This window comes from Ammospiza nelsoni, chromosome 1 (assembly GCF_027579445.1).
Source record: "Ammospiza nelsoni isolate bAmmNel1 chromosome 1, bAmmNel1.pri, whole genome shotgun sequence".
Taxonomy (NCBI): domain Eukaryota; kingdom Metazoa; phylum Chordata; class Aves; order Passeriformes; family Passerellidae; genus Ammospiza; species Ammospiza nelsoni.
In genome coordinates this window covers 54753655-54770641 of record NC_080633.1, presented here as the reverse complement: position 1 = coordinate 54770641, position 16987 = coordinate 54753655, and the positions used below count along the sequence as shown (strand labels likewise).

General features: G+C 37.7%; 1 protein-coding gene across 3 annotated transcripts in view; it reads left to right on the top strand.

The window, feature by feature from the left end:
- POU6F2 (POU class 6 homeobox 2) overlaps positions 1-16987 on the top strand; it is a 317708-nt gene that overhangs the window by 127474 nt on the left and 173247 nt on the right. For all 3 annotated transcript variants that reach the window (XM_059484261.1, XM_059484279.1, XM_059484270.1), the window contains exons 3-4: positions 7977-8068; positions 9004-9232. In XM_059484261.1, the coding sequence (XP_059340244.1) occupies positions 7977-8068; positions 9004-9232 (321 nt within the window). The remainder of the gene's footprint in view (positions 1-7976; positions 8069-9003; positions 9233-16987) is intronic.

Below are 16987 nucleotides of genomic sequence, written 5' to 3'. Positions count from 1 at the left end.
AGAGAGTGTAAAATTGTTAAAGACTCTGCAGGGATGAAACCAGTGAACTCAGTAGCAATGATGGTAAACTACTGTTGTTTTACCATACTTGCTGGTCAGATTGCTCCAGTAGAAGTTAACATAATATTATGGGGTGCACCTTGCTGAACAGTGACTCTCCTGTGAGGTGCTTTTACCAGGTCTAATTGAATACTTCCTTCCTTAACTGGATGTTCTCTCACCAGACTGGGTGATTTGAATTTTTAAACAGGTCCTCATCAGACTGATAAAATACTAGGTTCATCTGCTTCTCACCTTACAGCTTTTTCTTTCCAGTCCCTTGTCAAAGTTGTGAGTTGAATTACTGTCACTGGCTGCCTACCTGTGCCCTCTGTGGAAATTAGTCTATCAATGCGGCTTGTAAAAAACAAAATATGTAAGACATACTATGCTTTTCTTCCACCCAGAAGCCTGAATTACTGTGCAGAGATCATCCACATGTATTGCCTGGCTTTCAGTAGGCTGTAGTGCCAGCAGCCAAACACATACTAAGTAACTGTGCAGGATTCCTCAGACAAACAGCATTATAAGATATCTTCATAGTCTGGCTTATTTGGGGGAAGGGTACAGAAGTCAGGTAAGGAGGGTGAGTGTTGGCAAACTGGGCTTTTGATGGAAAGCTTGCCCTCTTCCCTATTAGGAATGAAACCAATATACATAGGTAAGCACTGTAAAAAAATCCTAAAAATATCTAAGATAGCTATAAAGATGGCAAACTGTAACAGTTGTTCCAAAATAGATGTTCTTTAATGTGCTCACTCTTTGGCATTTAGTAAACTTCCAGGGGTGGAAAGAAAGGAAAGTTTAATTTAGAGAAGCCTCCTGGCCTTCTTAGCCAGTGATCAGCTGTCCAAGATGAAGTAATAATGCATTCAACTGTCCATCTTCTGGTAAGTCACCTTTATCATCCCTGCATTCACCAGCACTAGCCACAAACAGTGAGCATGAAGTGTTGTAGGAATTCAGAGACTGATATGGTATTGTGGCCTTAATATTTGTGCTAATGCAGACAGTATAGAAGGAACTAGAACTCTCAATATGAAGGGTCCAACTCATAAAAAATGTATGTACCACTAACAAGGGATTTTTATGCACTGTACTTTGTGGGTGAAGAAAAGTAGAATGAGTCTATTTTGAATAAAGAACATACTTTTGCAATTATATCCCTTCATCTTTTCTGCAGTAGCAACACTTCTTTTCTCACATGAAGTATTTGAAGTGGAAGAATATTCATATAGGCAACAATAAGAAAAAAATTTCACATATGGTAAAGAGAAAAAAGAAAAGATGAGACAATGAAAGAGGACCAAAAATAAAGATGGGAAAAAGGAAAATTTAAGGCCCTTGGGAGAACTGAGATTTTGAGTTATTTGTGATTTTGTGCATTGGTATGGTTGTTTTTTTTGGATGGTAATTATAACTTGTGGTTGCCCAGAAGAATTCCTCTGTAACACGAATCACTTTAATAATCTGATTTTCATTATAAAGAGTCATGGAGTTTTAATGTTATCAGTCCTAATCAAGAAGGATGCAGGTGCATACAAACCAAGCTCTGTGCATAGGGGTAATGAGGACAGTGATTTCATCTACTGCATGTGCCTTGTGGGAGAAGATCCTTTAGGAGGAAATATCTCCAGGGACCAGGCAAAGACAGTATTCTATACTCTGCTGGCAGAATGACTTTGAGCTCTCCAGATGATTTTAGTAGCTTTGCAGTAGCAACTGCGAGGCAATTTCAGATAAGTATAAAACTGTTGTGTTTTACTTGCTTAAGTACTGAATGATACACTGAGTAAAGCAAATCTGCTCTATTCATATTGATGTCTAATTCAATGCATTTTCAATGCAGGATTTTTAGCTCTTCTGTAGAGTATATTGCATTGACATATATGTCAATATGGTAAATCAATATACCATTCCCTTATCACACCACAAACATTTTCAAAGGTAAACTAGAACGGCTTTGTACATAGGAAGGAGAAAATTAAGAATGAGAGCTATGTATGTTGACACAATCTGACATTGTAGAAGATGTGCACAGCATTTGTATGTTGTGCTGAAATGATTGAACAGTAAAATCATAACATCAACATTGCAATTTTATTAGGTTTCAGAGTTAACAAGTGCTAGTAGTAAGTCTGCACACATGCAGAATTCTACATATTTGTTTGTGTCTCTTTCTGAGGGTGAAATTACAGCCTAAAAATTAAAAAAAATTAAAATCTGAAGTACAGGTCAGCAGAAAAAGATTAATTGCTGAATCATCTGTGTGATAACCTGATACCTAGGGAAATTTTATACAATCCAAAGGAGTGAATTTTGTGCCACATCTTGGTCATGGACTGGAAAGAGACAACTGTCTAACAAACGAAATATGGAAGGTCTAAGCTTAAATTCATATCTTTTAGTGGGAGAATCATTATTCTAATATAATTTATGAGATTGATTTTCTTTGCTGAGATAGCAGTAATATCTCCTCTGAAAACCATAGGAAAATAACAATGTAAAATGGAATCAGCATAAAATCTCAATTTTGTCTCCTGCAAGTATTGTAAAATTTAGGTGTGTTTGTGAAATTTTGTGTAACAAACTGATTACTAAGGTTTTACAATGTGGTAGTTTGTGCATGCTTCCTCCTGACACGTCCAAATTCTGATGCAACAGGAAAATGAAAATAGTGAAATTAAGAGCCAAAATGTGGTGGTTTGTGGCAGAATGAAGAGGGAATGTTATATTTTTTTTTCATTATCAGTTGAATCTTTTTCTTTCAGCTATTAAATTTTGTTCAGCGAGACTGCTCTTAGTATAATTGCTGAGAGTTAAGGTTTCATTCAGTGAGGAGCTGAGTTGCTTTGATCAGAGATTATGGACTTTCCCACACCATGCCTGATAATTTGAATCATATTAGTTGCTATTTAATTTCCTTAAAAAGTTGTGGGTTTTTTCTTGATTATGATCTAATTGCAGCAGTGTTTTGCTCAGATTCTTTAGTTTATTTTTTTTTTTAGTTTTTCAAACGTAAGACTTTTCTCACAGGCAGTATTTTCACTTTAATGATTTAATTCTTAAAGCTGTATCGTTGATGTGAGTTGTCTCAGTGAGTAAGAAAAAAAGTCTACTCTTGATTTCTTATTGTTATGGTTACTGACAGATAAATAAAAGTAATTTAATGTTGCATTGTGGAACTAGCTAAAGATTTAATATCAACTGTTGCTCGAAATGTGTTCTTTTATTAATGTTAATGCATTTGAAATATTTTCTGATATCTCAGAAGGATTCATATATTCTTTTGATCACTGAAAATTTAGTATTATTGAATTTGATCCAGGTCATTTTTCAAAGCATTGAGTGCTAAGGAGAGATGGTCCAGCATACCCCTGAATTTGATACAAATGTGAGACATATTGAATTCATTCATGAAGACCATGAGGAAGTTGTTCATATCCAGGTCATCTGCTGAGATTAGTGCTATGCTTTGGTATGAGCATTGGCTTTGAGTGAGCTTTGGTGCAGAGTTTGAGAAGAGATGCCAGGGTGCACCATGGCTTTGAGCAGGCACAAGCACACACGTACAGAAGCGCCAGGGTGGAGCTGGATGTACCAGTTTAATGCAGTCAATGCTGTGACACTGTTCTGTACCATTTTTCAGTCAGCTGTAGCTTCCTTGCAAGGACCAGAGACCAGGTGAGAGGGGCAGCTGGGCCAGGCATTGCATCCAAGTGAGGATGCTGGGGAGCACGTGCAGGTTCACCTTGTCAGAACTGCTGGAGCCCTGGAGCAGCCAAGGACCTGCAGAGCAGTTTTGTGTTTTGACCCATGCCTTCCTGAACTGTGGATCTAGAGCTGAGGAGATCAGCTAAATTGTGCTTATTTGAGAATCCATATTGGAGTCTCTTTTCCCAATTAGTTGTAAAGTGGGGCATTGGAGCATTCTCACCTTCACAGGGCACTGGAAGACACTAAGAACGGAGTTACCTGTTGTGTTGCTGAAAATGTGTAAGAAACAAAATGGAAGCAAACGATGGAAAGTCTTTTATAACCAGTACATTTACAGCTGTAATTTTGTATGAAGCTTTGTGGCCTTGAGATGTGGATTTTTTTTCTTCTGATGTTTCTCTCGTTGTTTTCTGTTTTCTAAACCAGATATTGTGCAACATGGCTTTTCACTTGTTTTGTGGAATTTTTTTCTCATTTTGATAAGGGGAGAAGAAGGTTGCCTTTGTTTTACTTAGCTTTATTTTAAATAATATTTCATTTTAAGAAGGCAAGTTTAGAGTGTTTACAGTGCACTTCAATTTTTTTTTTGTGTCATGCCCTTCCAGTCCCTTGGTGAGATGAGAGGTATGTATTATATAATTTATAATTAATTTATGATGAATCACGTATGATGAATACTCCTTATTAAATATTAAAGCCTTGCCTACAGTCGTGGCAGTACTATGGCAATGGCACTCCTGTCTGTTCATATGGCACAATTGAGCAAGCTCATTGACTTAGGCTGTGTTGTCAGGACTCATTCATTATAAGAGCCCTGCCTGAGCAAACAATGTTAAAGAGAATTGGTTCTCTTCTCAGAGTAGCAGCCCTGCTACTGCCTTCCCCCTGCTCCTTATGCACCAGGAGTCGGGGTTGTAATGAGGGTAGAATTTCTGCAAAACAGAGTTGCAAACAGAGAAGGTACTGCTGGTAGTTCCCCAGCTCCAAAGGGGTTGTTATAAGTCCTGGTTCCTTGCTGGCAGACCCCTCACTGACAGAAGGCTGAGCAGAGTTGGAGTTCAACCTACACGGGAGGTAACAGTAGGCCTGGATCAGACAAGTGGAAAATCTAGGCTAGATTTTGACAGTCCATTTTCATTACTGAGGACTGGAATTTGGACAAAGGGATAATTTACCTGCAGAGGTCGTTCCAGCATGTGGAATTAACCAACTCCCAAATAAACTCAGTAAAACATTGGCAAGAAACAGTGTAGGGGATTGTGTGCTGCCAGTTTAGGGCAGTTGGTCTTAATGAAGGCACTCTTCCAAATTCATAGTAATGAATCTCTGAAGCAGAATTAGTAGAGAAATCACCAATAGACAGAGCTCCCTGACTCCTCTGAAATCAGGGGAATCCCCCCAGTCAGAAACAAAAGGCAGAAAAGAAAAAGTAGCCTTCTAGCAATGTTTTGTGCTCTGCCTTGCCTTCTTCAGTGTTGACCTATGTGTGTCAGTGAATGCAGCATACAGCAAGGAAAAAATGCTGTCATTGTGTGATGCAACAAACATTACCCTGAAATTCTTGCTTCCCTGTATTTAGTGCCAGCCCAGCAGGGAGATTTTCTTGTACATTTTCTTGACTCTTAAGTGTCTGTTATAGCAGGTAGATTAGAAGGGGCAGGAGAGATCTGAGAATTTCAGTCAGAGAATACAGGATTATAATTTCATATAGGATGCCATATAAGACCACATGAAAGTGTATGCTGTTTTCTTGAGATGACTGCACCCTATGGGAACTGAATTAGGAGCAGCAGGCAGAGCATTTGAGCACTGAAATAAAAAAAACCCAAAACAATCATCTGTGGTGTGACAGGAATGTAATCCTATGTGATTTCAATTAGTACAATGAAAAAGGAAAGCAGTGTAATTAATTTTGTCTTGATGGTCCAATATAACCAACTTGTGTTACATAAAGATTGTGTGATCAAATATTGAAAAATCATTATGGTACAGATAAAAGAAATCAGTGGTTCTTTGGATGGGCACCATGGAAAAAAGAATACTATAAAACAGGCATATTACTTCAGAACTTCTTACATATTTTCTGAGAGCTCAAGGTATAAAAATTGCAATAAAATCTAACTCTAACGCCTTTGGTTTTGTTTTTTTCCCAAAGATTTCATTAGATTATTTAATGATATGACATATTATCAGGAGCTTGTTTTAATATTGATTAAATCACACACATAGACAAAACTCACAGCCCTTAAAATAACATAAAACAAAATTGACTTATATTTGATCTTAATGGAGAGTGATACTTTCATTGGTATTGAGCCTTGGATCTAACGTCACTTTACACATACAGCTGTGAAGATTAAAAAAGAAAGACCACAACAGTACGTGGAAATTACCAAAGGAAAAATTATGCTTAGGAACATAGCACTTTATTTTGTATAGGAGGACAAAACACTGGGGAAACCCTGGTTTTGGTCTTAGGGGTGGCATCAGCACTAGTATTGCTCTGCATTTGAAAGAAACAGTTTTCACTGAATTGCGCATATCTAGTTATGCTTTTCTCTTTTCATTTAACTTGAATGAGTAAATTGCAGATAAAAAATTTAGTGTCTGTGTCTCTTTTTGCATGTTACTAGGCAATTTTTGAATCCTCATTGATTATAGTAGGTCAGCTTATTCTCATTATTAAATGACAATGGTCATTAAAATGGCAAACATATTTCTGTAGAATTCCCTTTATAAAATGTCAGCAAGTTTGTATGTTTTTATTAGTTCCAAATCAGATATTTCAACAGACCATTTGTAAGTATTCCCGGAGCAATGTCCATTTCTGAATTTTTAAGACCACACTAAGATATTACAAATTAATCAGATTTTCAGATTTCTGCATAATAAATCTGCACATTTATTGTTTAATCCAATTCTAAAATGCTGTTATGATTGACAGCTTGCTGTAGAGATGGAAGTCAATTGAATAATATGTAGCAGTCAATTTTATTTGAACCCTAATGTGGTGAAGGTGGGTTTTTTTCCACATTTCCATTATTTATAAGTTTTTCCCCTTGGAGAATATATAAAAGAATTTGTTTTAAATGAGCTGATAATACCCTCTTTAAAATTTATGACAGAATCGTATCCTTTTTCCTTACAGCACAAGGGTTTGCCAAGAAACTCTTTCTGAATTATCTTGCTATTCATAGGACAAACATTAGAAAAGACCGTCTTGTTAAGGTTTACTCAGAATGAAATTTCAGCCACTCATCAGAAAAAAAAACCCAAAGCAGAAGTTATCATACCAGTCAGGATACCTGATGCCTTTGCCAGGGATTTCTTTATAAGAGACTACAGTACTCTTGAAGCTACATGTGATACTTGCTGTCATTCTTACAGCCTCAATAATCAATGTGGGCCTGATCATCATCACTGAAAAGTTGGGAATCAGTTGAGCCCTTCACCCAGAGGAAATGGAGGATTGGGATCTAGTTTTTAAAACATCTTGGTACTTTCTTACAACTGATAGGATGTTTTTAATTTTCTTCCTCCCTTTCAAATGTGTATTGCAGATTTCAGCAAAATTTAGCAGGGCTGGACTGTGTTCTATGCTTAGCAAGTCATTAGCACCCAGCATCTTGTTTGATTGTTGGATATTGATCATCTCAATAAATGCTGGAAATCCTTGATTTTGCAGAATTTTTCTAATCCCCCACATGCAATTTAAAAAACAAGCTGTCATATGGAAGCATACTAGTTTTCATAGTGCCTTTTTATTGTGCATAGTACAGCATTTGCTGCCTCAGTAACTGACAAAAGAAAATACTTTATTAAGATAGAAAGTAGATGTGACTTGATTATTTTTCAGATAATTTTTGTTTTCAGAAATTGCAATGGCTGATGCTCACCTAAGCGTAAAAAATGCAGTTCCTACACACACGGAGTGCTCATGTGCTGTATGTAAATTGATGTATAATGCAACCCACATTAGCTGGGTTGATGATAGCTTCAGTTTCACTGCTGTCAGATTTCTGTAACTCTTTGAATGAGCTGGCTGGTCTGAATGAACGTTAGCATAATTTATGCAGCTGATAAGCAATTTGAGTGCTTGAGTTATTGATAAAGCACTTTAACATATCATTTTCAGCTTCATGTTATGTGACATCAGAGTAGAAGGTGATGTGGCAGTCCCCAGGCTTGATATTAAAGTCAGTCTGTTCTCTGAATTTCAGAGGCCAGAGGAAACACAGTGCTGCCTGATACAAGCCCAGCAGACCAGCACCAACCCAGTCAGTCCCATCCTGCATTCTCTGTTGGGCCTCAGGTCAGTATCTTTCCTTTCAACTAATTGAGATGTGCAATTTGGTGAACAATAAATAACTGTGACTGATCATCTTTGATATGTGTAATGTAGAAAATGTGAATCTCTTTGGCTGCGTTCAGTGGTACAAAAAGAGAATATGCATCATGTATATTTTGAAAGTCAAGTTTGGCAGGATTATATTTTGTTTGCTTTTCTAAAATAAAACCTAAGTTTTGCATATTTAGGAAGTTAAAATATTGTAATTTCTTATGTAAATTACTTCTGAAATTAATATAATAATTTAATATTGAAAATCTTATGCAATTTTAATGCAGAATTATTGTCTCTGACAGTTGTCTGTCACACAGAACTCCTGTATTAGTAAAGGTATTTCATTATCTTTTATATCAGATATTTCTTTTCTTTAGAGCAAAGTGTAGACAAAGTAGTATTGCATTTTATAAGACTTTAAAATACTTCCTATCCTACATCACAATTTTATCCAGGTTCAGCTATACTCTAAGAAGATACTCAATATTCTTCCACTTCCCAGGACAGTCTTGGTCCACAAAGCTTCTGGTAGCTGTCACTAGTGTTTTCTGCTGTTATCAATCAGTATACAGCCAGGAATTTTTGGGAAATGTTGGCATTTAAGTACTTGTAGGCTAAGTTGAGTTACGTCTTCTTTCACTCATAAATTATTTTTGGTGTATGTGTAATGAATTTTCCAGTCTAGATTCAGCTGGGATTGCTACTATGCTGTTTGACTGAGGCTTACAGTTTCAGACTGTCATAGTTGTCAAAGTTTTCTGTGTTGGTGAAAATGTATGCTTTAAGATACTGGAAGCAGTGCATGTCTGTAATGGAACATGAAAGGATCTCAAGCAAGAAGGTTGAAAGTGTGTAATACTGAGTCATACGCACTGAAATAGGTTTGCATCTGTGGTTTCTTACAGCCACTACTGACAGCCCAACAGTTAGCCTCAGCAGTAGCAGGGGTGATGCCAGGAGGCACTCCAGCCCTGAATCAGCCAATCCTTATTCCTTTCAACATGGCTGGGCAGCTGGGGGGCCAGCAAGGACTCGTCCTGACTCTACCTACAGCAAATCTCACCAACATCCAAGGACTGGTAGCAGCGGCTGCAGCAGGAGGCATCATGACTTTGCCATTGCAAAATCTACAAGGTAAGTCATGTTCATAATTTTTCCAACAGGTTCTTTCACATGTTTTATGCCCTCTCTTTCTTTAAACTGAGTGATATCTTTTTCAAATTAAATGTTGCTCTCCGTGAATATTGAAAAGTAATACCTGGATTGTTTTTGAATGCTTGAGAGACACTTAAGGGCTATTTGCCTTTTTATAGAAACATATTGGAGTTTGCGTCTTAGATTCTGTGGGTCAGTTATGCAAACCACTTGAATAACTCATTAGGTTTTTCTGTCATCAATGATCAATGTTCTCTACTCACAGATCACTTGGAGATTTCAAACTATAGAATAACAGAATCATAGAATATCAAGGGTTTGGAATGGACTTTAAGATCATCTAGTTGCAACACCACCTGCCATGGAGAGAGACACCTCCCCCTAGACCAGGTTGCTCAATGTTTTACCCAACTTGTCAAGGCTGGGACATCCCCAACCTCCTTTGGAAACCTGTTCCACTGTCTTATCACCCTCTCAGCAATTTTTTTTTTCCTAATATCTAAACTAAATTTTCCCTCTTTCTTTTTGTACCTATTATTCCTTGTCCTTCTATAGATCCTGGTGAGGAGTCCCTCTCCAGCTTTCTTGTGGAACCCCTTCAGATACTGGAAATTTGCCATAAGATCTCCATGTGATCTTCTCCAGGCTGAACAGCTCCTACTTTCTCAGCCTGTGTTCATAAGGGAGGTGCTCCAGTCCTCTTAAAAACTTCATGGTCCTCCCCTGGACTTGCTCCAACAGTTTCACATGTTTCTTATCTTGGGGACACCCAAGCTGTGCATACTCCAGGTGGGATGACATGTGAGCAGAGGGGCAGAATCACCTCCTTTGTCCTCCTGGCCATGCTCCTTGTGATGCAGCCCAGGACTTGATTGGCTTTCTGAGCTGTGAGCACACACAGCAGGCTCATGTTGAGTTTTTCATCACCTGTCAGTCCCAGGCCTTTCTTACCAGGGTTGCTCCCAATCATTTCTCTGCCCAAGCCATTGGTGTGTCTGGGATTGCAGTGACCCAGGTGTAGGACCTTGCACTTTGCTATGTGGAACTTCATGAGGTTTGCTTCAGCCCACATCTCAAACTTGTCAAGGTCCCTCTGGGACCATTATTCCTTCCCTCCAAGCAAGTTGACTGCAACACACAACTTGTTTCACCACTTTTGATTAAAGCAACTGTATGATTAGAGGCAAAATACAGTATTGCATGAAAATATCTTTTTATAAAATTTAGAATAAAATCAGAGTTTTCTCATCTGTCATCCATGCCCTAGATATATGTTTTTGTTCTTGCTGTGGGAGGTCTGCTTTATCAGTAAGGTTCTGCCATCCTCTTTCAAGTTGTGGAGAGAGTTGCATGACTCCAAAGTAACTAGGAAAAAGTTAATCTCTGTATGTATCCTCTCTATTGTCTGAGCTGTACCATGCTTGCAATGGTTCTACCCTGAGGGATCTGCTACATTTTCCCTGTGGTCTAAAATCAGACTGAAAGCAGTTCTATAAGATCCCTTTTTTCCCCTGTTCAATCAGTGTGTCTGACACTGTTAGGAACAGTACTCAGTTCAAGTACATATGATATGAAATACAGATGTATTTATTTACCATTCCTAACTATGTTGATATTTCTCAAAATGTAGTTGCTTCTGAATAGAATGGAACAAAATATAGCAAGATTAAGTGTTAGACAATATCTTACAACAGAATTGTGTAGTTTTAATGGATGAGGACAGTAAAGGAAGTGATAGTCCAGTGTGAAAGTGATGAAGGTGTGAGCAGGAAGTGTAAAAAGGAAGCTTTAACTCATTTATTTATTGTTATTTCTTTCCAATGTAAATGGTACGAAACATTTTCCTCCAACAAAATGGTAATTTAAAAAAATTAATCCTCTGCACTGTGCCCTAAATACCTTTTAGTCATTAAACTCTGGTGGCTGCTGATTACCAGATGCATTATTTGAGGCACCAGATCCTACAGGTGGTCAAATACAGAAAACAAAGAGACAGCTCTTGTGTTGAACAAACTCTCTTACAAAGCACATGCATAGTACTCTCACCTGTTGGGAGCAACTACTTGCCTTTACCTTGTGCATGTTTTAAAGTTTAATGTCAACAGACCTCTCTTATCATAGTTGTAAATGGTTTTCACTTTAATGTTTAAAATAATGTCTCTCTCATACCATTAAGCTGCACCAAAGAACCTGTCATTCATAAATGATAAATGAAAAGGACACACTAATGCACAAATTTTGCTTGTTTAAAATTTGAGAGTGCATGTAAAGTAGGAATGGGAGATTAAAAAAATAATGCAAGAACAGGAGCGGGTAAAAGCAGATATAACAAAGTGAAGGGGAAGTAGCTTTTTAGCGTAGGTGGATGATGAAATCTTAATGAAGAAACAGGCATTATAAAAATGTATCCTTCCACTCTGGAGTGCTCCAGGTTAGAGTTGCTGGGTATGTAGTATTATAAATAAACATAAGCCTGTGCAGTTCTTACGTCATTTATTCATCCCAGGTTGCAAAACTGGAGGGTAGGGATTACGCCAGGCAACCTTTGCTCTTTCGTTTAGCCATGGATGTCTAATTGCTAGCTAAAAGATGTAACTTTGCTGCCAAATAAATTTTGCAAGCAATGACCTTAGGAGATGAAAAGGTTTCCTTTATAATCTTTACAGGTAGATGGAAGCCTGGGATCAAATAGGGACTTGCAGGAGCAGCAGGTTCAGTTCCCTGTCTATGAACACAATCACACCCTCCATAATGTATCTGAAAGGAATAAATCTCATGAATTTATTTAGTTGTGTTGCCGTTTGTTGTCTTCCCTACCTTTCCTTCCCGATCACCCAAGCAAGTGCTACTGCCTGCCCTCAGTTTCTGGAAGTGAAACTGATACACAAGGCAGCAAAGTAACCTGGTCAAGATAGCTCCTACTTTCCTGAGTCATAGCTGAAAACTGCCATTGCTTGCTCTGTAGCCCACTGTCTAATGCATGCATGAATGAAGATAGGAATCAGGTGAGAGTGTTGTGTGGTATCATCAGTTCCACTGAGTCTGACTGACTTCTGGTCCCTGGTTTTTTGGGAAGTTTTCTTGTTTTTTTTTGGGTTTTTTTTGTGTTTTTTGTTTGTTTGTTTGTTAGTTTTTGTTTGGTTTTTGTTGTTGTTGTTTTTTGTGGTTGGTTGAAAATAATCATAGAATGTGCATTCTCTTTTGTAGACATTTTTATAGGTATACTCATAAAAGCCCATGCTTGAACACAGTTTGGTAATTCTTGCTCTTTTGGTGAAATCAGACACTTATCACCAGTTTCCATCTCCTAACCTCACTGTAGCATGGCCAACTTAGATAATGGGATGACATGTTTTCATGCTGTTTTCCAACTGTCTTAATAATCCTGTCATCACATCTGCTGTTCCTGAATTTTCAATGAGGTCAAGCATAGATGTCCACAGCTCCTGTGAGCTGGGTCTTCTACTGTTTTTCTTCTTTTGTAAGTAAACTTCCGAAACTCTTCATGGCAAACTACCCCAGCTAGGTAACTCAAAAGATACCCTTAAAACTTTTTGAATAATGTATGAATTCAGAAAAGGTCTGATCTGACAGAGTACTTGAATTCATACTGAATGTTGATCAAGGGAGTAATTCTTACTATATTTTTTGTGTGCCACATACATGTTTAAATGATTTTCTTCTGAGGAACTTTCAGGTCCGGTTCAGGGTGATAAGTATGAAATCTCCGAGTGCCTAGATAAAACAATGAAAATTCTTGTTTTTGAAAAGAGAAAAGAGTACTCAGTGATAGGAATCACAGAGAAGATATATTAAGCACATAAAATGAGAAATCAAGAGTTTATTTCAAAATGGAGCAATTAATGATTGCTCACACAGTATAAATTAGTGATAATGCTTATACTTCACTTGCCAGTTATAAAAAATATTTTTCTCCCAAATGTGTTTGTCTTAACTTATATGGTCCTGATCCACCAATAAGTTGATAGGAATTAGACCAAACCTCTTCCAAAATGTCTTTTCTTCTTCTTCTACATACTTGATTATTCTCTTTCTGCTCATTACAGCCTGGCATTTGCCACATACACCGCTGTACTGTATCAAATACATCCAGCGTAGGCAAACAGAAGGAACAGAGGTGAATGTGTAAATTCTTGCTGTGAAACTTAGGAAAATATGTTTTCCCTGGCTTCAGTAAGCAAATTTCATATGCACAACTAATATGCAAATAATACAATTCACTGAGATGGAAGAGGGTGGCAGAATAAAAGTATCTACCTTAGTAGAAACAGAAATCTCTGAAGAAATCCCTGAACATAACAGCTGTGGAATTTTGAGTTTTCATCGACAGATCTTTGAAGAAAACAGTAAAATCAGCAACAATAACTTTTTAGTGTAATCCACTAAAAGCACTGAAGATAAAAGTTTAAAAACTATCCATAAAATATGACATCCCAAGAAACTTACACACATGTTTTCCACTCATCATTTCTTAGAAATGGAATATAGGTGGAATATAGCCATGCTTTCCTAAAATTTTGCAGGTGTCACAACAATTATGACATTGTGAGAAGGACAAAATGAGGCAGGTGCTCCACAAGACAGTGTGTTTCCTCTCTTCTGCTCTTAGTTCATTGGTTCTTGGCCTGCTTTTATTGACTTAATGCAGAAAGTAGTCTGACAGCTTCTCTCTTAGTCATCCAAACTGGTGATTGTAAGTACACATCTTCCTGTCTTCAGGAAACTTTTCTATGGGCTGAGCAGTTTGAGTTTTTGCATCTCTTTTCCAGGTTAGATTTCTTTCATTTTTGGGAGGACTATGTTCTTTTTTTCTAAATTTAGTTATCCTTCTCAAGAGACTCTCCAAGGGACTAGTAGCTGCTTAATCTCAGAGTATTCAGTAATGCCTGGGAGCTGATATTCATGAAAAGACATTCTCTCCTTAAGCCCATCTGATTTTTATGTTTCAGTGTAATATTTTTGTATAGCTGAACAAGAAACCTTTTGGGTTCAGGAGCTGAGTTTGTTCTGACTTCTTTTCTTTATGTTATTTTAACCCTGTGAATTTCCTGTTGACATAACTGAAAAATGGGGAGGCATTCCAGGTCCTGGGGAGTTGTTAACCTCTGTCCTCTCTTTTTAGTCTCTTTTCCATGACAACCAAAGCAGATTTAGCTAAAAGGTTAACATATTTTAGCTATTCTTTTAGTATAGCATATATGATTGAAATTAGACAATGTGTTGGTTTTGCATCACAGAAGTGATGTTTTGGGAGAGGCTGTTGGCAGTTTCTTCCATGTCTGATCAGAAACCAACCTGTGGTTGGCTTTGGACACTGACAAGCTGTTGAACCACTGGAAAGCTGTACACACTTCTGAGAAGAACACATGTTAAAGAGGAAAGAAAGTGTTTTGTCTTTGTCCTAATCCTATCTCACAAGGAGAAATGAATAAGTACATTCTAATGAGAACACTAGTGATTGACCAACCCTAAACCCACCATAGGCAGTGGTTTTTGTCAGCTCACTGCTGGGTGCTCACTCACCATGGATAACAGTCTAGGAGTGAGTCTCTCTGCAAAGGGCTGGTCCAAGTATATTTTATCACACAGCAATGGCACATCAGTGTTTTAGATATATGTGCCAATACAGAGAGAGGATGACACTGGAAGCTTAAAAGAAATCAACAAGCTGGAGACTGTAGCCTCATGGCACTGAAACTTTCTGTATTTTATTTCCACTACCCATTGTACTGATCCATGAGTGGATGTCAATAATTTATTTACAAGTCAAACTTTCTCAGTCTTGAGTCATGAAAGAAATGAGAACAAACTATCTCTCTAAATCACTAGTGAAAGGCTTCAGTGCTGAAAGGAAGTCTTGCATAGCTGAAAATGTGAAATCATTAAATTACATTATTTAAACAGCAGCAGGTCATATTTTAGCAGCAATACAATGGAAGGGGAAATGTATTAAACACCTTGAGAAATAAGAGGCAGCCATTAAAATGCACTGATATGGGTTACAGTTGACATAGATAATGATAAAAAAAAATAAGAAGGCTTTTTTTACTATGGAGATCAGTCAAAAAGAATGTTAGGTAAAGACAATAGTAACAAAAATAAAAAACCCTATTGTTTACATTTATTAGGTCTTGTTTCCTCTGAACAGAGATTTGTATTATTAATTGTACGACAGATAAAGTAAATATGCTCTGTCTCCATTGCTGCATGTACACACACCTTAAAAATCAGAAATCAGAGAGAGATGAAAAACAAAAAAGAGACAGAAAAGAAGCAAACTACAATCTTCAATTTCTTACTGATCTAGAGTCCAAATTCCAGTTTCTTAGAACATTTTTCCCTTTTAACTAAAGTGATGCAGTCCCTATTCATTTGTATTCCCCTTCAAGTAACATGAAATAGCTTTCAGAGTCTACAGAAAGGCAGTGTTTCACTTATGTATTTTAATGAGCACCAATGTCAGTAATAATCAAAATGATGTTTCACTTAGAGGAATAGTTTATTCCCAGGTACTTTTGCAGTGTACTAACATAACCAGAACATGAATGACAAGAACCAAGAAGAAGTGCTGCACTCATAGCAATTTCTGTGAAGCCCTCAAACCAAATATATCTCCCCTCTCACTGTATGAATGCTGCACAAAATGCAGTCACTGTGAAGGGCTCACTTGCACAAAGAAGGGGATAGCCAACCCTCAAGACAAACCTCCCTAGCACAGTACATGGACAGAAATAAAACAAATGTGAGCATCCATAAGCACACCGTGGCATGCACAGAGTGTCTATGGATTAGCAGCTGCTACAGCAGGTTTCCTCAGGCTATCAGCTGTATCCCATCCAAACTGTTGTAGGATAACTGAACTAATATGCAGGGATCCCTGAAGATGAGCTGTCTCTGCTGGGTCTCCCAGGAAATGTACTTTTAAAGAAGGCCTAACATTTGCTTTTGGAAGAAAGGACAAAATCTGTTTTTTGACAGTAGTATTAGCAAGAATCTAACTGGGTTGTTTGTTTATTTGTTTTGTTTTTTTCCCCATAACACAAGGCTTCTCCTGTGCGAATGCATTGGCCCCATGTTAATTGCTCATCTTATTCAGTGGCAAATTGCTGCCTTCAGAGAGCAAACGTGAAAGGTTCAAGTCTTTATTAGTTACTAGCTGTTTATTGATCAGTCCCAGACTGTTAGCTATTTGTTGTCTGGTTTCTCTGCCCCATAAGTTAAAAGCCTACCACCAGAGCCATTAAAATGCAGTAGTCTTAATGCTCTGTTGATCTCCACCCAAAACAGACATGCCTTTTTTTTTTTTTTTTTGGCTACTGATGGTTATGGAACATTGGTGAGAAGTAATGATGTGATGCAGATCAAATTCTGAAATCAAAATGTTTGCACCTACTTAAACATTGCAGGCCAAGTACCGGCAAAGTCTAAATTTCCAGACTTTTATGCCAAGAAGCAGATGGGAAAGATGGAAGTAGTCTGCACCTCCTCACCCTCCCTGAAGTTTTCACCAAAACCCCATTGATGAATTATTCTTTGGCAGGCATGACCATTAAGCTAGGAGTTGTGGTGTGATTGGTATGCAAGACTTGGTCGTTTTGGGAATGTACACCTTTATTGAGCCCTGACTCAGACTGATACTACTCCTGGCAAGAATATTCTGTGTGCAGGATTATAAATGAAATTTCCATCAACCAGAACATGGGTGCATTTTAA